Raw genomic sequence first — 17544 nt, 5'->3', positions numbered from 1 at the left:
CATCATGCATTCAGACAACTCCTGATGTTGTAACCTCAAGAGCATTCAGGTAAAGCCATCTCGATGTATCTTTGTCAAGCTTAATAATAGTTCTGTATTGAACCCCAAAAACTCTTAAAAGGGGTTTTCCTGTGTCTACAATGTTATAAAGAATTTGGCACCTTTTTTTCCATTACTACTGCCTTTCACAATTTTCTAAAAGCATATTTGATATGAAGCATACTAGCAAGCATGTCATTTGTGGAGGAGACGAGAACCAGAATAGTTTTCTACATCAATGGCATCTATGTCGAACTGATATTTTTGGGCTTTTTAACACCTTCAATCTATGGTAACTAGATTTATGGATCGAAAACTTTAAGATAAAAAAGGCTAGTAACCTTGGTCTATTTGAGACTTCTCTTTCAGATCTATTTCGATACAAGATGCAAAAGCAAATGGAACCAACAATCTTGCAACATGGAAGACAAACATTTTCATGCTCATGCATATACAAGATCCAGGGTTTTGAGTTTCAGCTGAAGGAGGTGAAACTATTGACCCAATATGTAAGACACCAAATTTATGTTTCTTTATGTCTTCAATATTTTTTTTTAGAAATAAAATTGTTGGACATTTTTCTGTGCAATTTTATTTTCTGAAATAATATGGATATTTATGCCATTTGTGTGTGCAATTTTATTTTTTAAATATTAGATGAAAGTAGAGATAAATATTAGATTTAAAAGAAAATTGATCACCCACTTCTCCACTTCCTAAGATTCTGGGTTAATAGGTAGCACTACTTCCTCCTCCAGAAACCAGAAAAATGGAAAAAGAAACTGTCTTTTGGCACTTAACTTTTTTAGTTTTTTGGCTCCAAAGCAATTTCAGGACAACCACTATATATATGAGAAAACAGACGAAAAAGTTTTATCTTTGCAAAGTGAAGCAAAATTTTTGAACCTGAACAAGAAGACGAGGTATGTATCAGTCCACCTATTTTATGTTTGAACAAAATTAAACAGATAGTTATATGCCGCAGAATATTTGTTCATTGATTATTTGTTTCATATACATTGATATTGCTTTACTATTGTGTCCGACAATCAATCAGAAGATAAAAAAGTCAATTATAAGTTTCTGAATTAGAAACACCCTAATTACTGTGTATATTACATTTTGTGTGGTGTGCATATTTACTATTGGTGTGTGACACATACTATTGAAGCATAACATTTTTCAAGGCCTATATTGAAACAAATTCTCTGTTTTGTTCATATATTGATGTTTTCCCTCGATTTTTTAGGGAAGAGAGGATAGATTGTAGTGAAAACATGGTATGTAAGTCTATAAAGTGAAACTTGCTTCTTGAACTTGGAATGTAGAATTAGGATATGAAATGAAACCTTGGATTTGAAAGAACTAAACCAAAATCATTTTAGATGAATATTTTGTGGGACAATTAATTTTTTTACTGAAACTAATAGACATTTCTTCACGGGGCTTGGTATTTATAAGATCTACAACCTCTTCTTAACACCTTAGCTTATATAAGTTCTCAGAAAAGTTATTGTGCCTTTAAATTTGGACATTTCCTGCACACACACACACATATATATATATCTTATATATGTTATACTAGTTCTTTAATCTGCTAGTTTTTTTTTGGTAAAAAAATAGTTTTATTTATTACCAGTAGGAATTACAAAATTTGAAAAGGAAATAAATCTATAAGTTCATCAACAACAATATCTTACTTCAGCCTAACTAAAGATCTCTGTTATGTGCGAATACACAGGGTAAAAGTTCAGAGTTCATAGCCTTCTTTCCACACTTGCATTTAGATGCCCTCTTTGACAAACCTCTTGTATGATAGTCTTGATACCAGTGTTGCGCCTCTAGCTCTTTCTTGGAATACCCTCAAGTTTTTTTCCTTCCAAATGTGGTATACACATCTAACAACTATCATTATGAAGATTACTGCATTTGGGCTCTTCCTTTCCTTTGTAGTCATCCAAGCAAGTTCTTGTTGCAAGTCTTCAGGATTACGGATGAGTTCTTTCAAGGTCAACACCAACATAGCAACAAAGTCATTCAAAATAGAAGTGGCTAATACTATCCAAAGTAGTAGCACATAAAGGACATTCCAAAGTTATGTGAATCCCCATCTATCAAGTTTGTCCCTTGTAGCCAATCTTTCTAACGCTGCTACTCTAAATATAAAGAGTCATTTTGGTGCTCCCAAGTTATGGCATACTTTTTGCATAGAAAGATAGTGATCATAGTCGTAGCCTGCCGATCCAAAGGACTTTTTTCATTTATATGCTAGTGATGCTTCAATAGTTCAATTATTATTAGAAAGAACAGTGAAATCTTATTAATAAATAATGTGAGTGAGACTTTTCAGATTGATGATTTATGAAATTTTTAGATTTTTCTTTAGTTGTCAACGGTTGGTGCTTTTATATTAACTAATTTTGTTAAACTAATGGATTTTATGTCTTATGGACATTCTAAAATTACTTATTGTGTTTTGATAGTGTTCTGCCAATCAATGGCACCAGGTGGACTTGTCTTTAAGCAAACTACACTTACAGGGGAAACTATTCCAGATACTCAATCACTGGATGAATTAAATAACCCTGCTCCTCTTGTTAATACAGGTAATACATTTTATTATATTGATTAGGATTAAATTATTTAGTTATTGGCCAAGTTGAACATTTTACTAAATGGATAGGTATTGTGATCTACACCTTTGGAACTCAATGATATTTATGTAATATGTGAAGCTTTTATAATCAACAGACATGATATGAATGATAAAAAAAATGGTATTAGCTCTTGTATATTCTCTTTGTTTTAGTCAATGAATTTTTTTGACTTAACTGTCTGTTTATATACAACAAAAAAGCAAAAAATTTAGTTGTTTCAGTCTTCATACCTTTCTTCCATACGTGTAATATTTTTTAGATTTTAGGTGGTACTTTGAACTGTCTTCAATTTTTTTCATCAGATGCTTCTACTAGAATCAAGAATGGTCGTGGCAAGACTAGAGGTAAAGGTCTTGAAAAAATGAAGAAGGCTATGAGAAGTAAGATGAAAATAGATATCCCAGTTGGTAAAGGAAGGCCAACTAAACCAGTTCAATCGGCAAAATTATCCAATGAGTTGGGGATAATTGCTCGAAATTTTATTTCGCTTCCAAACAAGTGGAAGGAACTCACAAGAGAGGACAGAGATGCAGCACTAATTAGATGTCATGTAAGAATTCTACACTCTTATAAATTTATACATGGTTGTGATTATATTTAGTTTCATTTATAATTCTCCTATGCATGGAATGACTAAAGACTTTACAAAGTCCAAAAGATTGACATAAGAGTCTAAGGGGGATAAACTATATTAAGTTAAAATATTGAAGTTGATATTCCATCAAAGCACCTTCTGTTTCTGTCCTTCCACACACACCAAAAAATACAAGTAGGAATCATTTTTCAAACTTTTTTGATGGATTTATCAACTTTCCAAGAGTTTCAACTAATGTAGGCATCCTTAAACTAGCAGTCATGACCCAGCTAAAATAAAAAATAGCAACAAATAAATTTAAAAAATCAACAGTCTGTTAGTCTCAGAAGCTTGTTGGCACGTAAAGTATCTATCGACTTTTGTCATGCCCCTTCTCCTAAGGTTTTCCTGAGTGACACTGCCCTCATGAGATGACATATTGACCTTGGGAGGGGCTTTGGTATGCCAAAGAAGCTTCTAAGACCACTTCTTTATCATATAATTGTGAGCACATCATAACGAGTACCATTCTTTCATTGTGTATTGTCCATTTGTCATCATATCCCATTGGATTCTATATGGGTTGTGATCATTAAGGCAGCAACAATCCAGATTGGATAGTAATTGTAGCAAACTATCTAGTTCCCGGTCTTGGAAATTCAATTTTGAACAATGGTGCCCTGGCATTATTTTTTCTGTTCTGGGAGATAATAGTGCCTGAATTAGAGGCTATTAAGAAGAGAGTAGGAAAGTTACTTTGTAGAATAGTGTTCCTTGACTGACCATTTTTCCTTCCAATTTTTTTTTTGAGGATTAGTACTATTGTATTCTTCAGCATTAGGACTGCTGGCAACCACCAAAAACATGTTACAGGGGAGTGAGATTCAAATCTAAACTTTACAAAGTACCTAGGAAATCAACCAACTCCTCTACTTCCTCTATACAGTTCTGTTTACACCATTTTAATGTGAATGTCATTATCTTCTTTTGTAGCTGCATTGCTGGTTAATAAATATCCCATAGCTTTGCTATGCTCTTCTATGGACCAACACCATATGGAGATATGAATACATTAGTGGACCAATGTGATAGTATTATAGGTTTTGCAAAAACCACTTCTTTCCAGAGAGCACCCGTCTTCATTATTGAACCTCCATAGCTGTTTCATTAGAAGGGCTCTATTATGTCCTGCTATGTTTCTGATACCTAAGCTTCCAAGATATTCAGAAAGAGTGATGTGGAGCCCACATATATGATGAAATTTTTGATTTTTTCTATTTCCTTTTCATAGAAAGTCTCTCCTTAACTTATCAAATTGTAACATTACCTCGCTGGGAATAGGAAATAATAACTTTAGGTATGTAGATAGGCTGTTAAGAGCAATGTTTATCAGTGCAAAGAATTTTTTTGAACTGCAATCTATGCCTTTCTAAGGAAACTTCACTTTGAAGCTATCTAGTATGTTAGTAGCTTTGATGATTATTATTTTAATATGAAAGGGATTTTGATCGTTTTGTATGTTTCTTCAAAAAAATAATAATTAGGAGAGGTTTGAGATTAATTTGGACGAGCATTACGTGAAAGATAGCTGTGAGGATATTCTGAAAAACAGAAGCCGACAATGGCGCTACAAGTTAAAACAATTGTTTGAAAGTGCACACTCAGAGGAAGAAGCTCGTAAAATTGAAGTGCCAGAGTTGACCCCAGAAAATTGGAATAGACTTTGTGACATGTGGATTGATCCAAAACATAAGGTAATTTAAATTCATGTTATTCTCGTTATTATTAAAGTTATGATATTTATATTTTCTTTGTAGAAACGATGCGACATAAACAAGGTCAATCGAACTAAGCTTAAATCTAATCATTTCATGGGATCAAAAGCATTTGTAGCGGCTCGTGCTGAACTTGTAAGTTAGACTGTTTTTATTTCTTTTACTAATAAAACTTCAGTACTATTTCAATTGTTTTTCTTATTTCACAGGGTGAAAATGAACCTGAAAAAGTAGAGCCTGACAGAATCGAGTTCTACAAGCATACTCATTACAAGAGTAAGAAAGGATGGTCATCTTTAGAGGCTGAGACTAACTATGTAAGGATGGTTATCCAACGCGTTTGTTCGATTAATGTTCTTCTGAAGTTGTGTCTTCTCCTTTAAATAGTATTTATATTTTTATACAGAACAATATGAAAGATTTGAAAGATCTATATACTTCGGGAGAGGCTTCCATGACTACTGATGAAATTGTGGATACCTTACTTGGTACAAAGTCGGGGTACATAAGAGGACTTGGTTATGGTCCAAAACCTAATACTACAAGAGCTACACAAAGGAAAACGGCAGAGTTAGAGGACTCCCTCAGAAAAGCGAAACAGGAAGTTGCTAGTGCCCAAAATAATTTATAGAATCGATTAAATGCCGCTGAAACTGTGGTAGAAAACCAGCAGACTCAAATACAAGACCAGCAGTCTCAAATAGAAGCATTAAACTCTCAATTGAATACTATTGTGGCACGCCAAGAGGAAATGTTTAGGAAAATGCAGTGTTTTGCTCGCTCATCGCCTTCTAACAGGTTAGAAGTAATACAAACTTATGTGATAATTTTTGCTTACTTTTTTTATGAAATATATAAATATGTAGCATTAGTATCTAACTTTGCATACTTTCTTTTATGATGCAACAGAGACGGAGCTCCATGAGAATGCCAACTTTAGGTATATTTTTATTTCACCAACGTAAAGTCCAGTTTCAAAAGTTATAGTTTATATCAATTATTTTATTTATATCATATTAATACGTTAATACCTTAGCTCAAGAAAAAAAAGTTAGTAGTGAACATGCCATATACTTTACGCCCTAGGTGCGTCCTAATCTTACTGGACATAGTGTAGAAAAGGCTATCATACCTTATAGAGGGGAAACATTGCAAGTAGCTAAGTAGAGATAAAGAGAAGATTCCTCCTTTTATACTACTTTATAGATTTTCAGATCATGGAAATAGAATATCAATATGGTAGAGCTGCAATTCTTATCCTTCTCAGTCTCTTACTCCTTGCTTTGGGTGTATCTGGTCATTTAGTGATGATATAATTTGGTCTTCCTTAATTCTTGATAGCAAAGCTTTGTATTCTTAGGGAAATTAGTAGCACATAGAACCAACAGTTTTACAGTTGGGAGATATTCCAAAAGGTTTCTAATATCTTAGCCATAGAATTGGCAGGAAGTTGTTCATATGCTTACTGGAATACTTTTGTACTCTACTAGTAGTGCAGTAGTCCTTTAGATGTATGATTGGTAGTGCTAGATATACAATTCAGTATAGCTGTTGGAAGCAAAATCATGATTAGAATTTAGAATAGAATAAAATTGTGTGTTAATCTTTGTTAATGTTGTAATACTGTTGGTGCTAAATGGTTTAATTCAAACCTCACATGAAAAATAACTTAAAACTCATATGACAAGGGTAGTTTTAGTGTAGAAAGAGAAAACATACTAGTATAAGTGTGAAGGAGCCACACATTATTTCCAATATCATTGGCATAGCATTCTGATTTCTTCCTCTCATTTCAACATCCTGAGTCTGACTTGCTCTTCTTTTGTTAACGAATCCTTAATTCACCTTCTCTTCTTATAGCTTCTTTCTCGCACTTACTACTAACTTCCATTTTTTTTCATTCTTTCATGAATCTAAAAGGAAAAAGTAAAATCTTATTCTTATGGGTTGATCAAAACTGCTGCAAAAATACAATCTTTTAACTCTTTTTTAGACTCTTTTGAGTTGCCTTTAATGTACTGCTTAGTTTTGTTTGAAAGATGGGTACATATAGTAAATACCAAATGGTGGTGAATGAATTTATGGTAAGATGATCTTATATTAAGAACCTATGTTGCTCGGAGTTTCTAGAAATGTTATTACAGATGTATTGAATCTTCCAAAAATGCACAACTTTTGGAGGAGCGGACATTTTTGAAGAGTTCGAGTGTCATAGCAAGAACTTTACTTTTTGAAGAGTTTGGAATTTACGGTAAAATGAGCTTATACTAAGAACTTTTCTTTCTGCCGAAGTCATTCTTGATTTTAAAAATTTGATAGGACTAATTACATTTCTCTGGACAAAAGATCCAGCAAAGTGAAAGATCTATTGTATGATAATTGATAGCCATTATATATTTTTCTATCCCATCAAGTCTTCACAGCAAATTTAAAGCAGATGATATGGAAAAGAAAAGAAGATCAATAAACTATCTCATGAATTTGTTTGGAACAACTGTACATTAAACTTCATCCTAGTCTACCCACTTTGATTTGAAAGAGTATGTTTTTGCATCTGTTGTTGAAAAGTTACGACTTGTTTGGAGACTTTGCCCCTAGGTTTATCGTTTAGCGGTAACATAGAGCCTGCTCCTGTTTCTAGTGATTTAATGATCGTAGACCACCTTGTTAGATATGGGCTTAGGTCAGAAAATTCAGTATTAACCAACAGGTACAAGGAGATACTGAAGCTAAATTTGTTCCAATTTGTGTCAAGTCTGTCCTTAATAACATGTTGGCATACTGCGATCCTGCACCATCTTATTTTCCTAAAGGAAAAGGCGTTGAGGGTCTCCCTGATGCTTTGATTGCCCTTTCAACGTGGCTCTCTGAAAAATAGTAAGATTACTATGACAACATGTTTGAGCAGACTAGTTTCACTGGTGCAGTTCCCTATTTCCCTAATGCCTTGAGTCATCCATTTTCACAGTATCCATTACCAACAACTGTCTTGCTAGGTGTATATTGCCCACCAATCAGTCCCCTTTATACACACTTTTCACCCATTTTACTCAAAGGTTATCAGCATGTTGGCTATATTTCATAGATACTTTTCCACTGCATCTGCATTCCATATCATACAATCAGTGATCCCTTTTAAAGTTATCATGTTTTCCTTCATTTTGGGCTATTGTATGCTCCGGTGTTGTCACACACTCCCGTTATACTCTTGTTATTGTTAAAGTTGATATTACTCCATAGAGTTGTCTTGGAGGTGTGTTACTTTGTAGCAAAGTCAACTAGTTAATTACCAGATAATGTGGTAGTCGACAGGTTTGGACAAAAAGATATCAGCAGGAATGTCTATCTTATTACAAGATAGAAGAATAAAAATTTTCATTCTTTGAATTATGAGATGTGAGTTTAGAAGCTTAAACATTTCATATAGTTAAAATATGTTAAGTCTATGCCCTGAAACAAATAGAGAGTTTTATCGTAGCAAATGTATAGCTAATATATAGCTTCACATTCTATATGATTTATTGTTGCAGTGGTCATAAAACAGGACATTACAACATATGAGAAATCATATTGTGTTACAGATTCTACTTTTTATTAACTATATATATGAATTTCTTTTCTCTCTTTTACACAGGTATAAAAGGTGAGAATTGAATCAAGACTAATGCAAGACAAGTATCACCATATTATTGATACTTTGGAAGAAATTTCTACTTTTCTGTCTTGGTTTAGGAGTAATATTTCTCCTATTTCAGTTAGATTTTCTTGTTATTGGACATATTTTACTTTAGTTCATGGAGCTTGTTAAAGTACCTTCAGATATTTTAGTTGTTTTTAATTGTAATGGACAGATTTCATTATTATCTAGCATGTTTTATTATTTAATTTTTAATTTATGCAATTCTATAATTTCAAAAATTTTCACTAATATAAAATAATTAAACGTCATCAATGAATGCAATTAGTGACAAAAGATTTTGTCATTAAAGGTATCATTTAGCAACGACTAAATCAAGCTTTTAAGACAATATTTTTGTCACAAAATAAATAAATTTGACATAAGTTGACTACATTTAGTGACAAAAATATATTTGTCCCAATATCCTCTTTTTTATTGAATACGAATTAACTCTTTATTTTATGACAATTATAATTGTCACTAATCATGATAATTTATAGTGACAATATCTGTTGTCGGTAAAAACAATACTTTTACTGACAAAATGAATAGATTTAACCACAAAATTATTACCCTTTTTTAGAATAATAAATTTGTCCCTAATTTATACATTTAAGGACAAATTTATTTTTGTATATAAAAAGTAGTCATTAGTGACGAAATTACATTTGTTCAACTATGAAATACATATAACTTTAGAGACAATTGATGTCGTCACTGTTTGAACTAATTAATTAGCAACAATACAATTTTGTCGGTAATAATAACCTTTTTAGTGACAAAAGATACTATTAACCACAAACAAATTATACTTTTTATGACAAATAAATTTGTTACAAATAATTATTCATTTGGCGACGATTCTTATTTTTGTAGTTAATATAATACTTTTATGGACGAAGCACTAAATAGTATTTGAATAATTTTAGAGACGCACATTTAGGGACGACTGCGTGACGAAATTTTTTTCGTCACATAGGCTTTTTAGTGACGAAATATGATTTATTAATGACAAAATTATTTGTCCTTGATAATCACATTTATTGTAGTGTGTAACACCTGGAATCTAGAAATAAAAGGAAAGAAGGCCAAAGAGGTCTACTGGTCCAATTCCACGGGAACAGTCTACAGTTCGTAGGAAATTCTACAGGTAATAGACCAATCTTGTAGGAAGTGGGAAAAAATATTTTGGAAATAAAGCTAGTCTACGGACTGTAGGAATTTTAACGGTCTGTAGAAATGAGTCGTAAGTTTTTCTCCCCAGTCACTTGACCTACAGCTGACCAGTACGGTCCGTAGGTTGCAACTATAGGGCTGATCGACAGTTATTTAAAAGGGTGTTTTGGTCTTTTTCTACGCACCTAATTCCTATACTACGTCTTTTTCCCTATAAATATACCCCTACAACTGATTTTAGTCGTAAATTTACTAATTGTCCTTCATTCCCCTCAAACCAAAGTCCTCTCAAAGGGATTCTCTCCAAGGCTCTTAAGGAATTTCTAGGGTTCTTCATCAATTGCTTGTGGGCATTGAGATTAAGGTATGTAGGTATATCATCAATGGGTTCCATTCACCCATTGAGTCTCAAAGATTTCACAAATTCGTCAGTCCAATTTCCTTAAATTGGTTAGGTTTTGTAACACCCCGAAAATTCTATGACTTAAGTTAGAGCCTCACCTTATGAATAATGACTTAAAAATAGTTAAAATGATGTTTATAAACCTAAACTAATGTAATTGACTTGGTTCGGAAGAGTAAAAGTCTAAACGTCAAGAAACGACCACGACATCCAGAAACTAGAGAAGAATGTGTTCTAGTGTGTCCTTAGGTTTTGGGCAGGTTTGGGAGTGTCGTATGATGGTATAATCTGTTAAAAAGGTTTAAAATAGGTAAATATATGTTCCTAGGGTCAAAATGTTCGAATACAACGCCCCGGAGCCACCCTAAGGGGCCACGAGGAGGACTCCAACCTTAGCCAAGCAAGCTGCTAAGGCCGCTAACAAGTTACACTTGGAGGGAATAGAGGCGCGTCGCGCACTTGCTCCCCCAAGGAGCAAAAATTCAGTTTGCGACGCGGTCGTGTCGCGGACTATACTGTCTCAAAATTTAATTCCAAATATCTTCAGGGAACAGCTCCGCATCGCGGACTTGTTCCGCGACGAAAATGCAGAAATTCAGAAATCTATTTTTACTTCATTAAAGAGTCCATTTAAGTGAGGGGTATTTAGGGTACTTTAGGGGATGTGTATATAATGATTTTTAAGTCAATTTACCTCACTTTTATCACTCAAACACAAAACCCCAAAGATCTAAACCTAAAGTTCCTCCCTCTCTCTACTCTCTCTCTCTTCTCAAGAACTCCATTGATGAAGATTGGAACTTCAAGAAGAAGACCAACTTTCCAAGGTTTCAACTCGGATTTTCATGGTTAATTCATCTATAAGGTATGGTTGATTATCACTCTTGGGATTCCTTTCCCCAAGAGGCCCCTTCAAGATGAATTTCAAAATCTCCAATTTCTAGGTTTCAATCCGAAAACGTGGGTCTTCTTTCTAAAGTGAAATTGATGTTATAAACTGACTTTGATTGATGTTATATGAACAATTATGGATGAATTTATGTTGTATTGGTGATTTCTTGAAGAATTCCCCATGAGACCCATGTTTCTCCTTTTTTTCCTAATTCTAACCCTAGTTTTTATTGGATATTGATTGAAGGCTATGAACTGAATGTGATGTTATGTAATTCATGTTTGTATGATGATTCTACCCTAGGTTATGTATAGTTTCTATGAAATTAAGGTTGAGTCTTTGAATGAAGCGTTGAAGGCTATGAAGAGAATATGTCAATTGCTTATATTGATGTTGATTATGTTATTACTTCATGAATTACCTTGTATTATGTATTGGTTATGAATTGCTTGGTAATTGAAGTATGGATGTCCCACGAAGGGAAAGAAGGTATGAAGGTTGGTTCTTCTTTGAAGTCAAGTATGAAAGGTGAATTACTTAGATTGTAATGATGTTATACCTAATGTGTTATTATGGTGTTGATGACCTAGTTTCCTCACCCTTAACCCTCTACACTTGCTAAGTGTCTCTAAAGTGAAAGGATTGTTACTCACTTATGAACACATATGAGCTATTATGGTAAGATGTCTACATAAGGGTCTATTAAAGGCTAATTTGAACTTATGTGATGACTAAATATTATTACAAAAGGGAATCAGATGCTTAGCACCGAAAGGGCATGTAAATGAGATGGGGGTCTCATGTTTAGTAAGTTCGGCTCCCCACATAGGTTTCCTCACGTTTAGCAAGTCCGGATTACCTACGACATGTGTTGTCTCATGAGATGGAAACCCCCATATTTAGTAAGTTAGGGTTTCTAGAAGCAATCTCCTTGACCCTTAACTATGTGCCAACATAGGACTCTAGCTTAGTGGATCCACCTAGATATATATGTATGAATGGTTACACCTTAGGCACGTGTTAACCCTCTCTTTTCGATGTGGGAGTAGAACACCGGATTCCTTGTATCTCTCATTGTCTATGTCGGTTTTTGCAATATTTCCCTAATGAAAAGTAAATGAAGGTATGAAAGGTGTGAACTCTTACTAGGGCTTTCTTAAGGGTTTCTACATAGTGTAAGGGAGGTTATGGGACTTCTCTTGTACATTGCACTTGTGGGAACCTAAGAGATGGTTGTAGTAGTGTTCTCTTATGATTATGATTATTATGACTTATGTATGTTGAAGCTATGTTATATATGATCATTATGAATGTGGTAAGTTATGATGAAATATGATCTTATGAATGTATGCATGAAGTAGGTTGCTTAATGTGATACTTGTCTTTCAATAGGGTTATGGAGTTCTATTCTTTGCATTGCACTAGTATTGCTTGGGCTGTCTACATGTTGGGATGATATTATGTTGTTTTGGACTATGATACTTAATTTGTGTGCGTATTGGATTTACTTGGTAAAAAACATGTTTTGAATAAAATGTCCTTTTATGCATGTTTCAATGGTTTTTATGCATAGTAGCCATACTTAGTACGTGTGTTGTACTAACCCATATCTTCTCCCTTTTCCCAAACATTTAGGTTCGGGCCGTTGAGGATTCAAGCTTACTTCTCAAGACACTTGGAGTTGCTTCCCCAAGTTGGTGAGTCCTCAAGTCCGAGGATAAGACCCTATGATCTAGCTTTTATGTTTAGTTCTTTGCTTATGTTGAAAGACATTGTTGTACTTCCTTACATCAATAAGAAGTCTTGAAAATAGGTAGTACAACAATGTCTTTCAACATAAGCAAAAAACTAAACATAGAAGCTAGATCATAGGGTCTTGTCCTCAGACTTGAGGACTCACCAACTTGGGGAAGCAACTCCAAGTGTCTTGAGAAGTAAGCTTGAATCCTCAACAGCCCGAACCTAAATGTTTAGGAAAAGGATAAAAATATGGGTTAGTACAATACACGTACTAAGTATGGCTACTATGCATAAAAACCATTGAAACATGCACAAAAGGACATTTTAGTCAAAACATGCTTTTTGCCAAGTAAATCCAATATGCACACAAATTAAGTATCATAGTCCAAACCAACATAATATCATCCCAACATGTAGACAGCCCAAGCAATACTAGTGCAATGCAAAGAATAAAACCCTATAACCCTATTCAAAGCCAAGTATCACATTAAGCAACCTACTTTATGCATACATTCATAAGATCATATTTCATCATAACTTACCATATTCATAATGATCATACATAACATAGCTTCAACATACATAAGTCATAACCATCATAATCATAAGAGAACACTACTACAACTATCTCTTAGGATCCCACAAATGCAATGTACAAGAGAAGTCCCATACCCCCCTTACACTATGTAGAAACCCTTAAGAAAGCCCTAGTAAGAGTTCACACCTTTCATACCTTCATTTACTTTTACATTAGGGAAATATTGAAATAACCGACATAGACCATGAGAGCTACATGGAATCCGGTGTTCTACTCCCACATCGAAAATAGAGGGTTAACACTTGCCTAAGGTGTAACCATTCGTACATAGCTATCTAGGTGGATCCACTAAGCCAGAGTCCTATGTTGGCACATAGTTAAGGGTCAAGGAGATTGCTTCTAGAAACCCTAACTTACTAAACGTGGGGGTTTACATCTCATGAGACAACACATATCATGGGTAATCCGGACTTGCTAACGTGAGGAAACCCATGTGGGGAGCCGAACTTACTAAACGTGAGACCCCCATCTCATTTACATGCCCTTTCGGTGCTAAGCATCTGATTCCCTTTTGTAATCATCTCTAGTCATCACATAAGTTCATATTAGCCTTTACTAGACTCTTATGTAGACATCTTATCATAATAGCTCATATGTGTTCATAAGTGAGTAACAATCCTTTCACTTTAGAAACACTTAGCAAGTGAGTAAACCTTTCACTTTACATTACACTATAATCATGAGAACTACCTTTCAATCATATAGCAATCATACCATAATATACATACATACTTCATAGCTAATTCAAGTGTAGAGGGTTATGGATGAGGAATCTAGGTCATCAACACCACAATAACACATTAGGTATAACATCATTACAATCTAAGTAATTCACCTTTCATAGTTGAGTTCAAAGAAGAACCAACCTTCATACCTTTTTTCCCTTCGTGGGACATCCATACTTCAATTACCAAGAAATTCATAACCAATACATAATACAAGGTAATTCATGAAGTAATAACATAATCAACATCAATATAAGCAATTGACATATTCCCTTCATAGCCTTCAAGGCTTCATTCAAAGACTCAACCCTAATTTCATAGAAATTATACATAACCTAGGGTAGAATCATCATACAAGCATGAATTACATAACATCACATTCAATTCATAGCCTTTAATCAATATCCAACACAAACTAGGGTTAGAATTAGGAAAAGAAGGAGAAACATGGGTCTCATGGGGAATTCTTCAAGAAACCACCAATACAACATAAATTCATCCATAATTGTTCATATAACATCAATCAAAGTCAGTTTATAACATCAATTTCACTTTAGAAAGAAGACCCACGTTTTTGGATTGAAACCTAGAAATTGGAGATTTTGAAATTCATCTTGAAGGGGCCTCTTGGGGAAAGGAATCCCAAGAGTGATAAGCAACCATACCTTATAGATAAATTAACCACAAAAATCCAAATGGGAACCTTGGAGAGTTGGTCTTCTTCTTGAAGTTCCAATCTTCTTCAATGTAGTTCTTGAGAATAGAGAAAGAGTAGAGAGAATGAGGAACTTTAGGTTTAGATCTTTTGGGTTTTGTGTTTGAGTGATAAAAGTGAGGTAAATTGACTTAAAAATCATTATATACACGTCCCCTAAAGTACCCTAAATACCCCTCACTCAAATGGACTCTTTAATGAAGTAAAACTAGAATTTTGAATTTCTGCATTTTCATCGCGGAACAAGTCCGTGACACGGAGCTGTTCCCTGAAGATATTTGGAATTAAATTTCAAGACAGTAGAGTCCGCGACACGACCGCGTCGTGAACAAGATTTTTGCGTGCAATTTGCAAGCTGCTTTGGCGCTTGCTTGGCCAAGGTTGGGGTCCTCCTTGGCCCCCTTAGGGTTGCCCCGAGGCGTCGTATTCGAACATTTTGACCCTATGAACATATATTTACCTATTTTAAACCTTTTTACAAGATTAAACCAGCATACGACACACCCAAACTTGCCCAAAACCTAAGGACACACTAGAGCACATTTTTCTCTAGTTTTCGTACGTCGTGGTCATTTCTTGACGTTTAGACATTTACTCTTCCAAACCAAGCCAATTACATTACTTTAGGTTTATAAACATCATTTAAACTATTTTTAAGTCATTATTCATAAGGTGAGGCTCTAACTTAAGTCATAGAATTTCTGGGGTGTTACAGTGTTCTCATTCAAAACTTTCTCATGAACTTAGTAACTCAACTCTCTAATACAACTCCCTCAAGACTATATCATTTGGTCTATTTATATTTTCCCAAAATTTGGCCCAAAAATTCACTTCCCAACCAACTTGGCGACATTAGTCGGGCTCGCGTAACTCACTTCTGTTAATTGCCCTTCATTCCCCAACTTGCCTTTGTGATTCCCTAAACTTCAGGAGTTTGAACCTCAGTTGGTGAACTCGATTGAGTCTTCCTTTATTGTTCGGCGTATCACCGAATATGACCTTAGTTCGTCGTTCGAGCATTAAATCTTTGCCTTGCATATTGTCACTTTGGGCGATGCGCTTCAGATCCGCATTTCTCATTTGGTGAATTCACTTTTTCTATTGCAGTTCGTTGACCTACTTTGGTAAACAAAAGTGCTATGCACTATCAGATTGGGCGAAGTCTAGCTCAATCGACGATCCACCCTTAATACTAAGAGATCAACAATGTTCATTTTGCACTTCTTTTGCATTTTTGGCTATTCTTTCAAGCTTTAGTCAAAGCCTTGTCCAATTGCCTTCTTAACTGCAAATCATCAATATTTGATTAGAAAAGGACAAAGTTAGGCATTGAGGACATCAATTATTGAGCTAAATGAACCTTAAATGAGTACAAATCTACCACTTATCAACACCCCCAACTTAAACCTTTTGCTTGTCCTCAAGTAAATCAAGAACACAATAAGTTCAATAAGGGTGTCTTCAACAGTACTCAAAGAGACTTAACATGCAAGCGCTGATATAATGTGAGTTTACAGTATTTTTAATACATTTTACTTAAGAGTTGTGTGTATCTAGGGTCATTTTGTATTGCTATTAATGTGTTTTTATCATGTTTGCATGAAATTAGCTCGGACGTGGAAGTATCGAGACACAACTGAAGAATTGTGCAAAAGAGGGCATCTACGGAAGTGACCTACGGATCGTATGTCCAGTCATGGTTCGCAGATGGTGAATGTAGATGGACATGCAAAGCTTGAAGGAAAAAACAGGGAATTCTTGACCAACTGTGGAACCACAACTACAAACTACGGATAGTAGGTTGACCTACGGGCCGTCTCGCAGCTCTGTCAAATGGTTCAGAGAAGGGGGTTCTAGTACCTGATTTCAAAAGTCTAAGTTTGAAACTATGGAGGAGGATCCACAGATTGTGGATTGAGTCACTGTCCGTCCTGTTGAGCCATCATTCGATACTGAGAGTTGGAGTTCCAAGCTTTGGAAAAATTGCCTAAGTCCCAAATCATGGAAGGGACCTACGGACCGTAGGTCAGTCCACGGTCCGTAGGTCTGTGTCGTCAACTGCAGCTGCCTCTAAAAACTTTATTTCCTTATTTTGTTTCATTTTTAGTTGGGACTTGTTTTTCTATTTATAGGGCATGTAAACCTCGTTTTTGAGGGTTAGACCTTATTATTTTAGTTCTAGTTTTTGGATTTGGATATTAACTTGCAACTTTAGCAATTCTTGATTTCCTAAGTTCGTTTTGAAGATTTTTTCTTTGAAATTCAAGTTGAGATTCTGGGTTTATTCTTCTCATTACGTAAGTTCATGATTTTTTCATCTAAGATATGAATTGTGTTCTTGCTATTATGGGTAACTAAATCCACAACTAGGGTTGTAGGAACAATGAGCGATTAACAAAGTATGAATAGTAACTAAGTAATTCTTGAATAGTGTGATTGCATGCATTGATAATTCTTTCGTTTAGAAGTCTTTTTAGCAGTTGCAAACGTTAGAACTCGCGTTGTTGCTACTTGCCAGACCAAGGAGGTAGTTAATAAGAAAATAATTATCAACATAGATTTAGTGTGATA

The 17544-nt window shown here is 34.6% G+C and overlaps 1 protein-coding gene across 1 annotated transcript; it reads left to right on the top strand.

The window, feature by feature from the left end:
• The first annotated feature begins 2536 nt into the window (after window positions 1–2536).
• On the top strand, window positions 2537–5676 carry LOC125823858 (uncharacterized). The gene is made up of 6 exons (XM_049503228.1): window positions 2537–2645; window positions 2999–3246; window positions 4815–5024; window positions 5088–5180; window positions 5255–5362; window positions 5452–5676. The coding sequence occupies exons 1-6, from the start codon at window positions 2537–2539 to the stop codon at window positions 5674–5676; spliced, it is 993 nt and encodes a 330-aa protein (XP_049359185.1).
• Window positions 5677–17544: the final 11868 nt, after the last annotated feature.

The sequence above is a fragment of the Solanum verrucosum genome, unplaced genomic scaffold (genome assembly GCF_900185275.1).
Source record: "Solanum verrucosum unplaced genomic scaffold, falcon-dt-bn FXZP01000015.1, whole genome shotgun sequence".
Lineage (NCBI taxonomy): Eukaryota > Viridiplantae > Streptophyta > Magnoliopsida > Solanales > Solanaceae > Solanum > Solanum verrucosum.
Note: the sequence above shows the minus strand (reverse complement) of the source record. Positions and strands in the feature narration are given on the sequence as shown.